Raw genomic sequence first — 16,463 nt, forward strand, 5'->3', positions numbered from 1 at the left:
GAATTTTGTGAAAAATTTTGTTTATGTAATGTATTTTAGTAACATAATTATCTCAGATTACCTTCCAATGAACATAGTACTATCCAATTCTAGAAATTTCTTAGTGTAACTACTACGTGACATAAATGGGCCATAGGGATCATTTTTCTGATAGCATTTTTCATAATATCTTAAAGATTAATTTAATTGAATGCACCTAGAATTACAGGTTTTCTGTTTTTTGTTTTTGGTAGCAATTAAAAGGTTCAGGATTTCCTTCAGGATATTGAAGCCATCAAAAATAATTTATTGGCCGGGCGGTGGTGGCGCACATCTTTAATCCCAGCACTTGGGAGGCAGAGGCAGGCGGATCTCTGAGTTCGAGGCCGGGCTGGTCCGACAACCTCCAAAACAATACAGAGAAACCCTGTCTCGTAAAAACCAAAATAATAATAATAATAATTTATTGGCCTAGGAATGTAGCTGAATGGTAGAACACTTGCTTAGTACGTACTAGGCCCTGGTTTCAATCTCAAGTGCTGCAGCAATAATATAATAATAATAGTAATAGGGGTGGTTGTGGTGGCATACGCCTATAAATTATCACAACACTTGAGAGGTAAAGGCTAGGGATTTTGAGTTTAAGGTCACCCTGACCTACAGTAGTGAGACCATGTCTTAAATGCAAAACAAATGGAGTTGGCAAGGTACTCAAGGTAAAGGCACTTGTGACCAAGCCTGGTGACCTGAGTTCAATCCCTGAGACTCACATGGTGGAAGGAGAGAGCTGACTCCTGCAGGTTGTCCTCTGACTTCCACATTCACACTGTTGCAATGCACGTGTGTCCACGCACACACAAGTGTTGATGTTTAAAAGTTCTAATTTTCATGTGTTGAGTAGTTTACATTTTGATCATGGCTTGTTGTTTTCAGGTAACGGGAAAGGTGGAGAGTCCATCTATGGCGGATACTTTAAAGGTGAGACCTGGTATTCTGTGTGGTTTTTTTTGTTTTGTTTCAGTTCTGATATAAAGCGAGTTTGGCCGCATACTTTAATCAGAAGAGGTTTACTTGTAGTTCATTTTGCATGAAACTAATGCTGCATGAAAATACTTTTTTTGCATGAGTTTGGGGATCAATTATATGGTAATATATAACTTTTAATTGTCAAGATTAATTAAGGCTAACTTTAAGGTTAAACATGACTTTCAGCATGGAGGTTAGGCAACTATATACATGAAAACTCCTATCTTCCTGCCTAAAACTGTCAACATATTCTTTTGTTTATAGAGAATGTGGTCTTTTGCAAAATGAAAAGGTAAGAGAACGAAGCTCAGTAACACAATCCACTCTGCTCCCTGTGCCCTCCTAATAAGTCCACGGACAGTCTGGTCAGGTTGTGGCTGGGTTTCTGTATTGTTTGAAGACTTGGAAAAAAAGAATCTATGTAATTTCATACATGCATCTGTGTCTTTGTTTCTTTACAATTGGTTATTAGTTCTACATCAGGGAAAAAAAATTAAGTTGTGGTTCCCCCCCCCCAAACCAAGGAATTTTCTTTGAATAAAAAATGGTATTTTTCCTTTCACAAAGGTTTGTATGTTTTCTTTTGTGTATTAGAACTTTACGGTTGTATTTTACTCCTACAGTAGTAACCTTTCATAAGTCTAACTATTGCACTTCCCCAAAAAGCCTTAGAAAAGTCAGTTGCAGGGATTTAGAGTGGGCTCCAGCATTGCTGGTTTGAATGCTGTCAACACTTCAGTGTATAATGGTTTTTTATATTTCCTTTGGGGGAAATGGATCACTACTCTTTTTCAGAAGCCTGTCCCCAAGGTAACCATCTCTTTAAAATTGTATGTTTCTGTTTGTTCTAAAGAAAGATTTGTTTGTATCAATGTAAAAGGAAATTTGGTTTTAAAGATATTTCTCCCAAATATGTACCAGGCCTGTCTCTGCTTAGCTTCTGATATTGGAGGAGACCAGGCGCGTCCAGGGTGATATGGCTGTCAAGTTTTAAAAGATATTTCTACTGAGTTAAAGCCATCTTTAAGTGATGGCAGAATTTTTTCCCCTTCCTAGCTTGTTCTAATGGCATGTAGCAACGTACAGTCAGTGTTGTGGGCCTCTTTAATGTGGCTGTTCCCTGTGGCAGATGCTGTTGTATCTTAACATTGTATTTGCCTTTTAAAATGTTAGTTTCATACAACTTTCTTCCTTAGGTAATTTTGTGATCCTTCTGATAGTTAATTTGACATTTTCCTAAAACTTAATATATATGATATTTTTGTTCTCATAGACCAGTTGACTTCAGTAGAATAATAAGTTTACCATGCAAATGCTAAGCATTTAAGATTAAGGCTTATTAAAACTCACTTATGTGTAGTTTATGTGTCAGGCTAATTGGAAACTTGAAGGAAATACATTTTACTGTAGATATTTTTCTAAAAATGTCTTGACTGGTCTTCCCTGAGAGTCTGTAGTTTATATCATTTAGCCAAGTGTGTTAACTGCTGAAAGTGACTGTTCTAAGGCTGTTTGTACAGAGTGTTAAATACCTGTTCTTTTCCTCAAGGCTTTAATTAGTATCTTTTCGGCCTTTTTGTGCTTTTGTTATTTGATTAGTTAATTTTTTTCTAAATATTGCCAAATATCTTACTGACCAGAAGAGGAATTTCATCTTTTGCTTTCAATTTAGTACTTGAGCATTACTTCAAAAAAGCTGCTTATAGTTAGAGGCTAACAAACTTGTGTTTTCTTCAAACAGATGAAAACTTTATTCTCAAACATGACAGAGCGTTCCTTTTGTCAATGGCAAATCGAGGGAAACATACCAATGGTTCCCAGTTTTTCATGTGAGTAGGCATAATGCAGTTGGGCTTTTCCTACAGAGAAGCGCTGTTCATGAGAGAGATGGGATGGCTAACCCTTGTGCTGCTCACACTCTGACAGCTTTGGCTTGGCTCTGTGTCTGGTAGTACGTAGTAGCGGTAATCTCTAATGGCCGCGCCAGCCCTCTGTACATATCCTGGATTTGAAGAGTGGAGCTGAAAATGGGACCTGAAGGTACATACTGTGTCTACATACAGTACGCTGCCCTTATGAGGAAAGAATTTGATTTTAGCCTCTTCCTCATTGGAAGGCTGAGGTTAGAAACCTAGACTGGAATATGAACTCGAGATGAACATGCAAAACAATGTCCATGATGTAGCCTCACTGGATGTGGTGGTGCCTGCCTCTAGTCCTAGCACTGGGGAAGCAGAGGCAGGCCAGTTTCTGAGTTTGAAGCCATCCTGGTCTGTAGTGCGAGTTCCAGGACAGCTAGGACTGTAGAGCTACATAGTGAGACCGTCTCAAAAAACAAAACAAACAAACATTGTCTGTGATGAACCCTAGGCACAAGTTGGTTTGGGTAAACCATCATGTGAATTTTTGTTTTTGATTTCTTTCTTACTGTGAGCCTATTTTGAGAGCGAGAACATTGTTTTCTAATGAGGTATAGGAAAATGAGTAACCCAACATTGGCTGTCATTTTTCCAAGATTTGTAAATATTACTCAACAAACTTTTAAATTACTAAATTTCTTTTCAAAGAGCCAAGTACTTTTGGGGCTGACTGTATGGTTCAGTGTTGGTAAAGTGCTTGACATATAAGCCCAACGACCTGAGTTCGATCCTCAGAACCCACATAAAGATAGAAGGAGAAAACCAACTCTGCAAAGTTGTCTTCTAATCTCCACGTGTAACTACACACTCATACAGACGTCATACAGTGATGATGAATATTTTTTTAAAGAACATTTCTTGTTTGTATATGCATGTACAACCAAAAACTAGATTCTCATGTAAAAATTCTAAGTAAAACCTTTGGCATATTTTTAATTACATTCTTACCTGAACCTATTTTTTATTATCATCATATAAAATATGAAAGATAATTATCCAGCATGCAGCTTAATACTTTTGATAGTAATCTCTGGTGTTCTATGTATGTTGGAGAAATATCTTCTTTTCCATCTTTCTGAATGTACAAATATGAATGGCGCTTCCCTGTCTTTAAAGGAGCCAATTGTTCACATAAAGACTCACATTTGAAGTTTGTCTGAAAGACTTCCAACATGATTGGAAGAAGTTCAGATAAGGGGCATTCTTTCCAAAGGATGTCCTAAAAATGGAAAGCTCGTAGGTGGTGATGGTCTGGAGCTAGAGGGGAGGAAACCTGAGGCGTCCCTTGTACACTCAGCTTTCATCCCTCAGATGGTTATCTACGCAAGTTTACACTGGAGTACTTTCCTTTCCCTAACCTTTGTTTTGTTCCGGGCGGGCACAATGCAAAGTAAGGAGGTAGATTTTCAAAACCTTTTCGTAGTTACCCGGTGTCAAAGCTGCTTGCTCTAAATCCTTTGTTTCCATTTTTAAGCTTATCTGAACTGTGAACATGAAAAACTAACGATTCATTGGTCAGGATGGCGACATCTGAGGGCTCTAAAGTTTCTTTTTTATGTCATTACATTTAAAATTTGCCTTATCAGGTAGTAGCGGTTTCTAAAGAGTGCCTTTATTATATATACGTAGCTTATTTATACAGACCTCTGTTACCTTATCATTTAATAGCTACTTAAATCTCTGGGACATTTAGTAAAGGCATTACTGCTTTCTGCATGGCCTAATCTTGCATTAGGCTGCTGTTTGAAGAGGAGCAACAAATGAAAATTTGAAATCAGTAAGTTAGGAATAAAAAAATTTAAGCTTGTTTTCATAATTAACTCTAGATAGCACTAAAACCACTGGATGCATGATAAAAGAATTTTCTATCTTTAGTTTGGTGAAAATTTATTTGAAACTTCCTTGTGGAGAGGAATTCGCAGTCTTGGAGGTAATTGAACATTTTGCACCCACACAAAATTTGTTCTAATTTTTTTTAAGTAACTTGTGTGCCCATGTGCTGCTTTATGCTGCTGAAGATTCCAGTTTCCATGAGCTGCAAGATAAAACCAAACTAATGTTTCACATTTTTGAACAAGATATCCTGAGTTTTATGGAAAGCATAAATACAAAGAGATGGTAGCCAATAAAGGAGAAATGTTTGAAACTCTGGACTTGCAGGCCAGTGTCGTTTTGGAGTTGGAAATAGTGAAAAGAGTAATGTGCTGGCTTTAGTTGTGTGTATCAGAGAGGAGACCTCCCAGGGGTTTTCCTGGGACAGGGACAGGGCTTTGTTCTTTCTCTGCACACTTCACATGGCACCTTGAGTAGCAGCTCTGAAACAGAAAGAAAGGGTAATGTCAGAAGAGAGGCTTCAGATGTGTCTTACAGATTGTTTGCTTGGTCTTGGGAGAACTTGTACAACATCTGCACAAAATGGTACTCTGTGTCCTGCAAGTCAACTGCAGTTCCTGAGGAGTCGATTTGGTGCTGGTAGTGTGGCATGTGGGAGTCACTTGGGGATTATTGTGCTCTGTGCACTGTTGTCTTCCCTTCCTAAGGTGTGCACTGTTGTCGTCAGTATAATTTTACATGTATTGTTTTCCGTGGCTCAAACTGTGTGTGAAGAGAGAATCTATCTTAAATGCCTATCTTATGTTCGTATATTGTGAAGATGAGGTTTTCTTTACAGCTGCTTGTAATTTAACTGTTAACTAACTGTGCTGACTGCTGAATGAATGAATGGGTGTTTCTGTTGGGGGGTAGTGCCGCTCAGATGTGGGAAGGAAACATCGTGGCCCCATCCCCCTCAAGCATTAAGGAATAAGATGAGTTCACATGGAAACAGTTTTGAAGGAATTCAGAGTCTTGTGACCGCACTCACCAAGTCAACCCGTTAATGTTCACTCATTTTGTCATTTTTTTTTATTTTTTTAGGCCAGGTATTAAAAAAAAAAAAAGCAGTAAATGCTATAGGGTAGGAAGTGTAGTTGAGTGATGGAGAGCTTATCGTGTATGTGCAAGGCCGTGGGCTCCATCCCTAGTTCTGCAGGAAACAAGTGAGGCAGTGAATGGTCAGGTAGAGCTGTTCTGTGTTTTGTGGAGAATGAAGCTACAGGCAGAAGAGAAAGCGTGTCCAGGCCAGGCTGCTCCACAGCCTTTTCTTGCATTCTGGGTAAGAGAGCTGCTGCCTACATGCCTCGGGCATAAACGCTGTGTTGGGAGTCTTTGTGGTTAAGTGTCAGAGGCAGGGAAACTGAGAAAGAGGAGGACAACTAGGGAACTTTTGTTTACTTGTCATCGCTGGTGATAATTCTGGTGCTGGTTTATACTGCCTGTAGTCATTGAGAAGATGGGAAAGTGTTATAAAACAGTGATTAGAAAGGTCAGTTTATAACTTCCATTATCACTGCTCCTGGGATGGAATACATACCTCGCAATCAGGAATACATACCTTGGTGTGGCTCATGCCTGTGATCCTGTTATTCTGGTGTCTGTGGAAGGACAGCAGCTGTGGATTTTAATCATCCTAGGACACAAAGCACATGACCCTGTCCCAAGAAACCACACACACACACACACACACACACACACACACACACACACACACACACTTCTTTTTTTGCGACAGTTTCTCACTGAAGCTGGAACTCTCCAGAGTCTCCTTAGCTGGCTGGCAGATCCCAGTAACCTCCATTGTCTGCCTTCCCCAGGTCTAGCATTGCAGGCACATGCTCCTTCCAGCTATTACAATAGTGAGTTCTGGCTGTCCTCATGCTTCCACAGTAAAGCACCTGCCAAGCCATCTAGCCCCAGATAGCCCTGTTTTAAGATAAACTATAAACGTTTTGGTACAAAAATGTCATAGAAGAAAGAGCATGTCTTATAAAAAGACCCTGAATATATGGAATGATTTGTGTACAGACATTTAAAAGAAATTGTTCTATAGCTACCTAATTTTCATCAGTCAGAAAAGTTTGTCAGAAAGACTTGGGACTCATCTTGTCTAAACCAGGAGCTGCAGCAGCCACTGCCTCAGCTGCTACTAAAATATTTGTCAGTGCAGACCTTTAAACAAAGCTTTGCTTTGTGCACACAAGTGTTGTGCCTGCATGTCTGAGTACCATGTGCATGCAATGCCCTAAGAAGCCAGAAGAGAGCATTGGAGCTGCTGGGATGGAATTGTAGTGAGCCACCATGTAGGTGCTGGGCATTGAACTCTCCAGCCCCAGTGTTGGCCTTTTATGGCTTGAAAACTTTAGTGAATAGGCTGTCACTGGCCACTATTCCTGGTAATGATGCTTTTTATGAAAGCAAGATACTGTAGAAAAGCTCGGCTTTGTTTTTTTCCCTTTCTCAGTGCTGGTGATCAGATTTAGAACCCTGTAAATGGTAGGCAGGAGTCCTCTAAACGAGGACCTCCACACCCAGCCTGTTGATTGTGCACATGCAGCTCTCCCCCCCCCCATTTTTATTTTCTGTGTGTGGGTGTTGTGCTTGCATGTATGTCTGTGTACCACATGGGTCCAGTGCCTCTGGAGGCAGAGGAGGCATCATGTCTCCTGAGAGTGCATTATCTAGCTGGCCGTGAGCTGCCGTGTGGGTGCAAGGGAATGGACTCTGGTGTGGCAGGGCAATCAGTGCTTTTACCCACTGAGCCACATGTCTAGTCCCTGTCCATTATAGCATTCTTCAGTAAGGCAGGGCTCTTCATCTAATGAGAGGGGAGCACTCTTTCCAAGGTAGAAGCAAGTGTTTATAATCTGTGTCAGCACCTTGGCAAAGCAGAAGTAAATTTGGGAGAGAACTGGCTCCCACATGTCCAGACGTTTATGTGAGAGGAAATGGCAGTAAATGTCATGACCCCAGGCAGTCCACTTTTGTTGTTGTTGTTGGGGGAAGTAATAACTTCATATGCTAATGCCAGAAATTTTTTGAGAAGAAAGAAGTTGCTGATATTTGAACCCAAAGCCACTTTCTCTGAATATCAAATGTCACTTCTAACACCCAGGCTTACATTTACTGAGTGCTTTCTGATATACCTGTTAGCAGTCAGGAAGAAATGCTGTATCTAGTTACCATGTGCGTATATTTCCTTTATATTAGTGCTGAGTGTTTTTCTGTATGAGTGGCCTGGGGACACAGCGTTCATTGTAAGTTGCCCATTGCCTGAACACAAGTTTCCTGCTTTGTGACAGCTGTCGTTTCAGGCTGTGAAGGAGTAGTATGTCAGAGATGACATTAAAGTAGTTGTTTTTAGTGCCCTCTTACTTTAGGCCTGAGGGACCTTTCTGTTTTACACTCTGAAAACTGCATGATTTAAAAATCTCTTGTGACCCTGATGCATGTATCATTGCCTATATGAGAGATTCTAATTTACTTTTACAACATTTTAATTAATAGATCTAAAATCCTATCAAATTTTATTTGTGGCATAGTAGAGTTTTTGGTTTATATAGTCATAGGTTGTTTTTTTTTTATTTCATTAGTTAAAATTCATCAGTGTATATTCTTCAAAAAAGAAAATTTGTCGTAAGGGGAAAGATCACATTAGAGGTAAATCCCATGACCAGGATTTGACATCATGCTCTAAGACTATTATCTCTGTTGCATTTTGAGTCTCAAAGATCCCTGAAGTTCTAACTGTGCCCTTACAACTGTTTTTTATGAATTCTGTCCAACAACTTCACAGCTTGAGTTTATGCAGCAAGCATTGAGCATAGCCCAGACCCTGCCCAAACCATTCTCCAGTTACGGTGTGAAATATATAATATAATGTATAATCTGCTCTGTGACGTTGTGATACACAACAAAAAATGAGTTTGAAAAGCAGAAGTGTGAAAATGAACCGAATTAGTTGAAGTTCTCAGGCTCTGTTTGAATGATGTGAACTAGGTTTCTCTTTTTGCGGGGGATGGGGTGGGGAGCTCTGCTCTGCCAGAAGCCCCCACTTCTCAGTATTTGGATTTGTGCATCTGTGTTCATACTCAAGATGCATTGCTTTCTTTGAGAGAGGTGTAGTAGCTAGTCTCTGGGATTGTATTTGGAGCTTTAATGTTTTATTAGCTGTTACCATTAAAATACCATGGGTCTGAAAAGATCTCCACAAGGCTTTTCTGAAAAAAAATTCATCTCTTCATAAATACCTTGTGAAAGAAAATTTAGAGCCCTCCATTTTAAAAAGCTTTCTTGCTTTGCATAAAACTCTAAAATTTTAATTTCTAAGTTATATTGATATTAAAACATAGATTCAGTCTTGTCTTAAAAGTGTATTACAATTTATTTCTTGCCATTTTTGTGTAAAATTTACAGAAAGAGTGTTACACCGTGCGCTCCAAAGGTAATGTCTCATTACTCTAAGGCTCTCTCTTTCTTTGTTTCTTTAATCCTATTGTTATGTGTATTGAAATATTTTAAGGAAAAAGCTTTTTGCTTGTTCTGTGTAGCAGCAGTGTATGTAAAACAAGGGTGTTTGTTGCTCATGGTTAACCTAAGAAGTACAGTTTATTTCAGTGGCTCTCGTGTGCACCGGGCAGTGTTTTGCAGTAGGATTTTAGGAGCTAGTAAGGTCCAAAAGCTGCTCTGATGATGGCCTAAGTGTAGTTTAGTCTCTGGGACAGCAGCAGTGCCTCTCAGTTCCCAGGGCTTGTGATTCAAGGGGACCCTTGTAGTGACTGCTTAGTTAGATTCCGGGTAAGGGAGAGGTGGGAACAGAAGAAGTGTGTGCACACTGGAGCTTTGTAGTTTGGATTGGGTTCTGTGTTTGTTTCTCCTCTGGGTGTGCTTAAAAGGTGTGCAACTTACACCTGGGTCTTCATTTACTGTGTGTGTCCCTGTCAAGAGTGATATCATTGAGAATATTGGATATAGTGAAGAGTTGGTGGGTGGGGTTTCTCTGTCAGCTTTAGTAGACTTGGCTGAGCACATGGTCTCAGTCCTGTGGGCTTTTGACTGTTTATCATGTGTCCTGTCGGCACAATGCCAGTCAGTGAGCCTGCCTTAGAGTGAGTCCTGAAATTTGTAGGCTCAGATCCAGAGAGTTGCTTATATGCACTATTGTTCATGTTCTTACTATCCCAGCTAAGGTGTAAGTGATATTTCTGTATCCTGAATTGCAGATGACAGTAAATTAAGTGGTTCACGTTGGGATGGACACTGAGCAGATTGAAAGTTGTCCTCAGAGGCAGAGGTGGCCCTTTCCCTATTCATGTGCACACTGAGGACCGAGGATGCTTATCAGCCAGTTTTCATTAGAATTAAACGCAGAACTAAGGCCTGAACAGAGGATGAGCATGTTCACAGCACATGTGAGGGCCCCGAGTTCATTCTCAAAATGAGACAAGTTATGTGTCCTAAGCTGGCATGCCCCAAGAGTACTGTTCAATCCTCAGTTAGTCTGAGTCTGTGTTGTTGCAGCCAGCTGGAATATCACCATTTGCTCCAAGAGTTGCCTTCCATAGCTTTTACATTATCTGTTAGCTGAGGTGGTGGTTGAATTGGACTTTGTGTGCACTAGAAAAATTTCTTGGCTCTTCTCAATGCTAGATTCCTGAGAGTGAGGCCCAAGACAGGAGGAGGAGGAGCATATCTAGTCAGTAAACAACCATGTGCTTTCATCTTCTGCATGGCAGAGCAGTTTTGTCCTTCCGGAAGCACCCTTACACCTTCTTAGGAGGGGTTTCTGTCTGGCTTTCTGTTTGGTAAAGTTGTACAATACAGGAAGCACTTTTGTTTTACAGTTGTTGTCTACCATGGCTTCTGGGTGATTGTTTCATAGTTTCAGTGTTTGTGGCTCATCACTTTGTTAGATTTTCTTCATTTCTTTTCCTTTTTTGTTACCTGTTTTTATTTTTAAGAATTATACTGGCTTTAATTCCTACTCATTTTTCTGAGAAATATTTGAGACTTGTGACTTTAAAACTCAAAATTCCATTTAAAGTTCTGAAACTTAAATTGACATTAAATTTTTTTAAGTTGAATACTGTTCATACTCCTCTAACAGAACAGGCTATTCTAAAAGTAAGTACAAGCATCACAGTCTCTCGTACAGTAATGGTTTTGGCATTGTTGTAAAAGTTAAATTGTGTTCTGTTCATGTGTCTTAGAATGACTTTAAAATGTACGTAAAATGCATATGAGTTTTTCCTGCACAAGTGACTGCTTAAATGCGGCCTGGTAGCTCCCTCATCTGTTTTCATCCTCACTGATTAAGGTTCTGATGGTCCTGATGCTGGTCAGACGACTCACTTTTGAGTCTTTGCATTGCAGTTCACATATAAAGATCTGTGAAAATGTTATGGGAAAGCCAGCTCCTAACCAAGTGTGACAGTGGGACATTCGCAGAGCAGCTGGTGGGGTGTTTTCTGGACCATAGCTGTGAAGGCGTCAGTATAGTAGCACCCCCTCATTTCTTACTTTGCTGTGAGGAGCATCAGCAGTTTGGAAGTCTCTCCCTATTGCATTTTCAGATGTGAGTGACAAAGCTTGAGTGGAAGTAGGGGACAAGGCAGCTCTGCAGATAGGACTCCTGAGCTCCTCCATTTGCCTGCCTTTCAGTCTTAGTAAAAATTGAAGAGCCAGTGGGTATGTGGCCAGTGTTCATCACTCCTTCGCGTGGGGCAGGACCTTCCTCCTTGTTTAATGCTACTGGGAAATTTGCTTTTGTTTTTTTCGTTTTTATGTTCGTTTCTGTTACCATTATTGTTTTTTATTTGAGAATAAATTTAATTTCAGTGTGTATGATGTACATTTCTATAATGCAAGTGAAACCTATCTCATATTCTGATAGAGTTGGTTTTATAATTCATTGTAATCTTGTTTTTTTTTTTAATCACTAAAATGACTACTGTTGGTGTTTGGGGGTCTTTAAGGTTGGATATACATATTATGCTTAACATTTTTCTGTCTTTTTATCTCTACTTCTTTGTTCACTACATGCTATGTTTAAACCTTCTGCTTTCCTCATCTGACTACGTCATTTTTGATACCATCTTTGTGTTGATGTTTATTGTACAGAACTACAAAGCCTGCTCCACACCTGGATGGGTAAGCATCAAGTTACTGCAATCTTGGGGAGCAGTTTAGGTGATAAGCCTGAAACCAGGTTGACCCGGGGTTAGTCTTTCATGGCCAAGCCCTTCCTAAAGGGGCACAGGGGGCAGCAGTTTTGAGAGCCCATCTCGTGCTTCTCAAGAGGACTTCCACTTGTGCTCATGGGCAGGCTTCCCTGCTGGGATGGTTTCTTAGCATGAAGGGCTCTGTTGTCAGATTCTTAGCCCTGCAGACACAGCCCCTACTTTTTCTGCAGATGGACGGTTGCTGTTTGCTATTATGAAGTGAATTTCAAGTTGTCGTCCCCTTCTAGTTGGTTCATAACACTTTGGGTTTGTTTTCAGTTCTATGGATACGTTTTTTAGGGCATTGTCCCAATTACGGTTCATAATATAATTATCAGACTAATTTATGTCTTGAATTTATATTATGACAGGGTTCATGTTGTCTTTGGACTGGTTATCTCTGGGTTTGAAGTAATTGAACAGATTGAAAATCTGAAAACGGATGCTGCAAGCAGACCTTATGCAGATGTCCGAGTTATTGACTGTGGGGTGCTTGCCACAAAGTTGACCAAAGATGGTAAGAGCTTTTGGAGGGTGAAGGAATCTGGGATAGAGGTGTAAAGTGTGTGGCAACTTGAAGATACCTTCCAGGTTTCTAAGATAGCTTCTAAATTTCAGTGTGGACAGTGGTAACATTGGGGCTTCTGTGCCAGGCTTTATCCGGTCCACCAGGAGATGCTGTCAGCTCCTCCTCCTCCCTGGCTGCTGGCTGGCCCAAGCCAGCTCATGCCTGTGTTATTGCAGCGGCCTCACAGCTTTCTCCCCTGCCTCTGTCTCCTTGTTTTCCTGTGACCATTTGTCAGCAGGAGTGTTCTTACTGGTCCTTGCTTGACTTTGGTTTGTCTTTAGCAGCTTCCAAAATGAGCCTCTTAAGCCACATTTCATACACACATCCCTATGCCCAGACACCTACAGTGGTGCCCACAGCACAGAGGCCTGTGGGTCTCCCCTGTCTGTAACGAGCATTCTTCCTGCCAGCCTGATCCCAGAGCTGCGTCAACCCCAAATAACACATGGAGGCTCTATTAGTTACGATACTGTTGGCCAATGTCTAGGGCTTCTATTGGCTAACTCTGTCATAACTACTAGTAAGTTTATTTTTATAAGGATTTATCTTACTGGGGATGCCAGCCTCATGCATCCTCTCTTCCTGGGATCACATGAGACTTTCCACTCTTGACTGCATTTCCCATAATCCTCCTCGACTCCTAGTCTCACCTATCTTGCTTCCCTATTGGCTAACAGTGCTTTATTTATCAACCAATAGGGCAACATATACACAGAAGGGCTTCCCCATCACCTGTCTTTCTGATTTTTCTCTTACTTGTCTTCCAGCCACGTTGACCTTTATTTAGACACTAAGGGCCTTTGTGCCTGCCCTTTGATGTCCAGAACATTCTTTGTTAAGATATCTGTATGGCCCTCCCTACTTTAGGTCTCTGCTCACATGTAATCTTAGGCTACATGTGTCTCTCTGTTCCCTTTTGCATTGTTTATTTTCTGTCTTATCTTTCATCACTTGTCACACTGATTCAGAATATAGGCTTCATGGTGGGTAATGGCTTTGGTATATTTCAAGTTGGTAGACATCTGTTATACATAACTGGGGAAGAGTTTAAGTATAATTTTAGTTTGCTGTGTATGAAGCAATTATGATAATCACCAGTCACATTTTTCACTATGGAGGGTATGCACTGGACTCAAGTACTAATGTTTTTGTTAATATCTATTAAAAGTGTTTGAGAAAAAAAGGAAGAAAGTAACACATTCAGAAGACTCGGACTCTTCTTCCAGTCCCTCGTCGTCTTCAGAGTCAGCCTCAGAAAGCGAGGTTGAACAGGAGAGAGTCAGAAAGAGGAGACATAAGAGGAGGGCAAAAGTCAGACGTACTAAAAAGAGACGGAAGGAGAAGAGTGGCTCAGAGGAAGTGAGGAGGAAGCGCACAGTGAGCCCTGCAGGGTGAGTGTGAGTCGGGTGGGCTGCCCAGCACACACAGCCTGTGCCCCGAGCCACAGTGACCACTCTGCAAGCTCCATGTTGTTCACTCGCTGTACTTGGAGAGGGGACACCTGTTACAATCTAGGAGTGGCATCATCTCGTAGCAGAGATTGGTGGGATTCTCAGGAAAAGACATTAAGTTTTATTTTGTGTATTCAGAGATGTGTGTATGTAGTAGATGAACATGTGTGGGAAGGTCAGAAGGCAGCTTGGAAGAATGGTTTCTTTCTACCAGATGGGACCCAAGGGACTAAATTCAAGACATAAGGCTTGGTGACGAGAGCCTCTACTCGCGGAAACATCTTGCCAGTCCTAATGCCTGACAATTCTTTTTCTCAATACTTTCATTTATTCTTTGAGAATTTCGCATATGTCTATAAGATCATTGACTGGAATTTGAAGAGGGATTAGGAATTCCAGTACCCACTATGTCTCCTTCCTCTTTTTTCTTTTTTCTTTCAATAACCCACAGAGTCCATTTAATGTGGCCTGTGTGTGCAGGGTTAGGGCCGCCCACTGGAGCACAGGCAGTATATACCCAGGTCCACACCCTGTAGAAAACTGATCCTCCCTAAAACAAAACATGGGCAATGACCTGGATTTGATCCCTGAGACACATGGGGTGAAAAGTGAGGTTCATCTCCCACAAGTGTTGTGTCATGTCCACATCACGGCACGTGCGCGCGCGCACACACACGCACGCACACACACACACACACACACAGAGTTTCAAAAAAGGGAACATTGCCGGGTGGTGGTGGCACACACCTTTAATCACAGCACTCAGGAGGGAGACGCACGTGAATCTCTGTGAGTTGGAGGCCAGCCTGGTCTACAGAGTGAGTTCCAAGACAGCCTCCAAAACAATACAGAGAAACCTTGTCAGAAAAAGCAAAACAAAAAAGGAAACACTGGCAGCATTAACAACTTCCAATTCAAAATTTAGAACTCTGTGTTTCTTCTCTCCATTCATTCATTCATTCATTCATTCATTCATTCATTCATTTACGTAAGACTTTTCTTTGCTCTGGATTTTTCACTGTGTTGATGTTTTTACATATTTGTAAAAATCATTTCTTTTTGCTGCCTTTATTTTATGAAATACTAGCATCTAAATTGGTGACTTGGTTTATTTCAGTTATTCTGAAAGGAGTGATGTAAATGGAAAAAGATCAGGTGACTCAAATGCTAAAAGAGAGAAGCCTGTAGTCCGTCCAGAAGAAATCCCTCCAGTTCCAGAGAACCGATTTTTACTTAGAAGAGATATGCCTGCTGTCACGGTGGAGCCTGAGCCGTAAGTAGGCTGACGAGCGCACCCTCTTCTCCTGTGTCCACTGACAGAAGCACCTTGTTTGTGGTCCCTGCAGAGGGGCTGCCTTGGAGGAGGCCACAGCACAGTGGACACGCAACAGGAAGGAGTGCTTTCTCCTGCCTCTTGTAATCTCCCTGCCCCTGGCGCATGGGGCAGTTAGTGTGTCCAGTCTTGTAGGTCACTGGATATCCAGGCAAGTTGACAGCAGTGATTAGATATTACACTGTCTATTTTTGTTTCTCTGGTATAGTCCATTATTTCATTGCAACTTTAGACCCAACCATAACTCAGGCTCAGAGTACACAGAAAGATGCTGTGGGTAGTCAGCAGAGCAGTGACTGGCTTGTGCCTCCTCTTTGGAACCCACATCTGAGTACATGAACAGGTAAAGGAAGTGGGCAGGTTATTCGGTGAAGGTAGGCTTTGTTGTGGTAGCTAGGTGAATTTTGTCTACCCCCAGAGGATTAGGGTTACGGGTGTGTATATGCTGCCACGCCTGGTGGGAAGGGAGTGCTTTTGAGAGGTCTGGGAACACTGTGTTACTGCTGTTGCTGCATTGGCCGTTTGTTCACAATGGGTTAATGAGCCCAGGGGATCCAACTGAGGGGTGACATCTGTTTCACTTCTAATAGTGCAAAGTTAATTACATAGTGACTGAAGGTAGTTTGGTATCATAAATATTACTGTAGTTTATTTTCCTGAATTGCGGCTTTAAATTTAGTCTCAACAAAAAATTCAGAATTATTAAAAGGATATGAGCATGGTGGCATATACCTATAGCCTAATATAGCTTAGCCATGGGGAAGATTTATTTTAATGCATGAAAAGATTTTATTTTTTCTTTTTATTTAGTCAATGTGTCATTCACATCATGCATCTTGATCCCATTCATTTCCCTGTCCCTTTGCATCCACCCTATGCCTCTGCAAGCCCTCCTCCCTAAAATAAAACAAAATTTAAGAGAAAAATGAAAGCATTAATAATCTCATCGAAGCTGCATTGTGACACAGTGTGTCACGTAGTAAATCCCTTTGTCCATGTATCTTTACTTGTGTTTGTTGCCAAGAGTCCTTGGTCTGGTTCGAAGCCTTTGGTTTCTGTAACACTATGCATGCTGGGTCCTCCCTGAGACTC

At 41.1% G+C, this 16,463-nt stretch overlaps 1 protein-coding gene across 3 annotated transcripts in view; it reads left to right on the forward strand.

The window, feature by feature from the left end:
* Positions 1 to 16,463, forward strand: part of Nktr (natural killer cell triggering receptor) — a 38,288-nt gene that overhangs the window by 8,971 nt on the left and 12,854 nt on the right. Inside the window, exons 2-8 of one of the 3 annotated variants that reach the window (XM_040739737.1) lie at positions 913 to 957; positions 1,270 to 1,297; positions 2,747 to 2,834; positions 11,919 to 11,948; positions 12,391 to 12,536; positions 13,756 to 13,978; positions 15,156 to 15,311. In XM_040739737.1, coding sequence (XP_040595671.1) covers positions 2,791 to 2,834; positions 11,919 to 11,948; positions 12,391 to 12,536; positions 13,756 to 13,978; positions 15,156 to 15,311 — 599 coding nt within the window. In that variant the 5' untranslated portion in view covers positions 913 to 957; positions 1,270 to 1,297; positions 2,747 to 2,790. Of the gene's footprint in view, positions 1 to 912; positions 958 to 1,269; positions 1,298 to 2,746; positions 2,835 to 9,223; positions 9,244 to 11,918; positions 11,949 to 12,390; positions 12,537 to 13,755; positions 13,979 to 15,155; positions 15,312 to 16,463 lie in introns of those variants that run through there. The other 2 variants (XM_040739736.1, XM_040739738.1) reach the window with 2 other exon arrangements.

This window comes from Mesocricetus auratus, unplaced genomic scaffold (genome assembly GCF_017639785.1).
Source record: "Mesocricetus auratus isolate SY011 unplaced genomic scaffold, BCM_Maur_2.0 Super-Scaffold_100691, whole genome shotgun sequence".
NCBI lineage: Eukaryota > Metazoa > Chordata > Mammalia > Rodentia > Cricetidae > Mesocricetus > Mesocricetus auratus.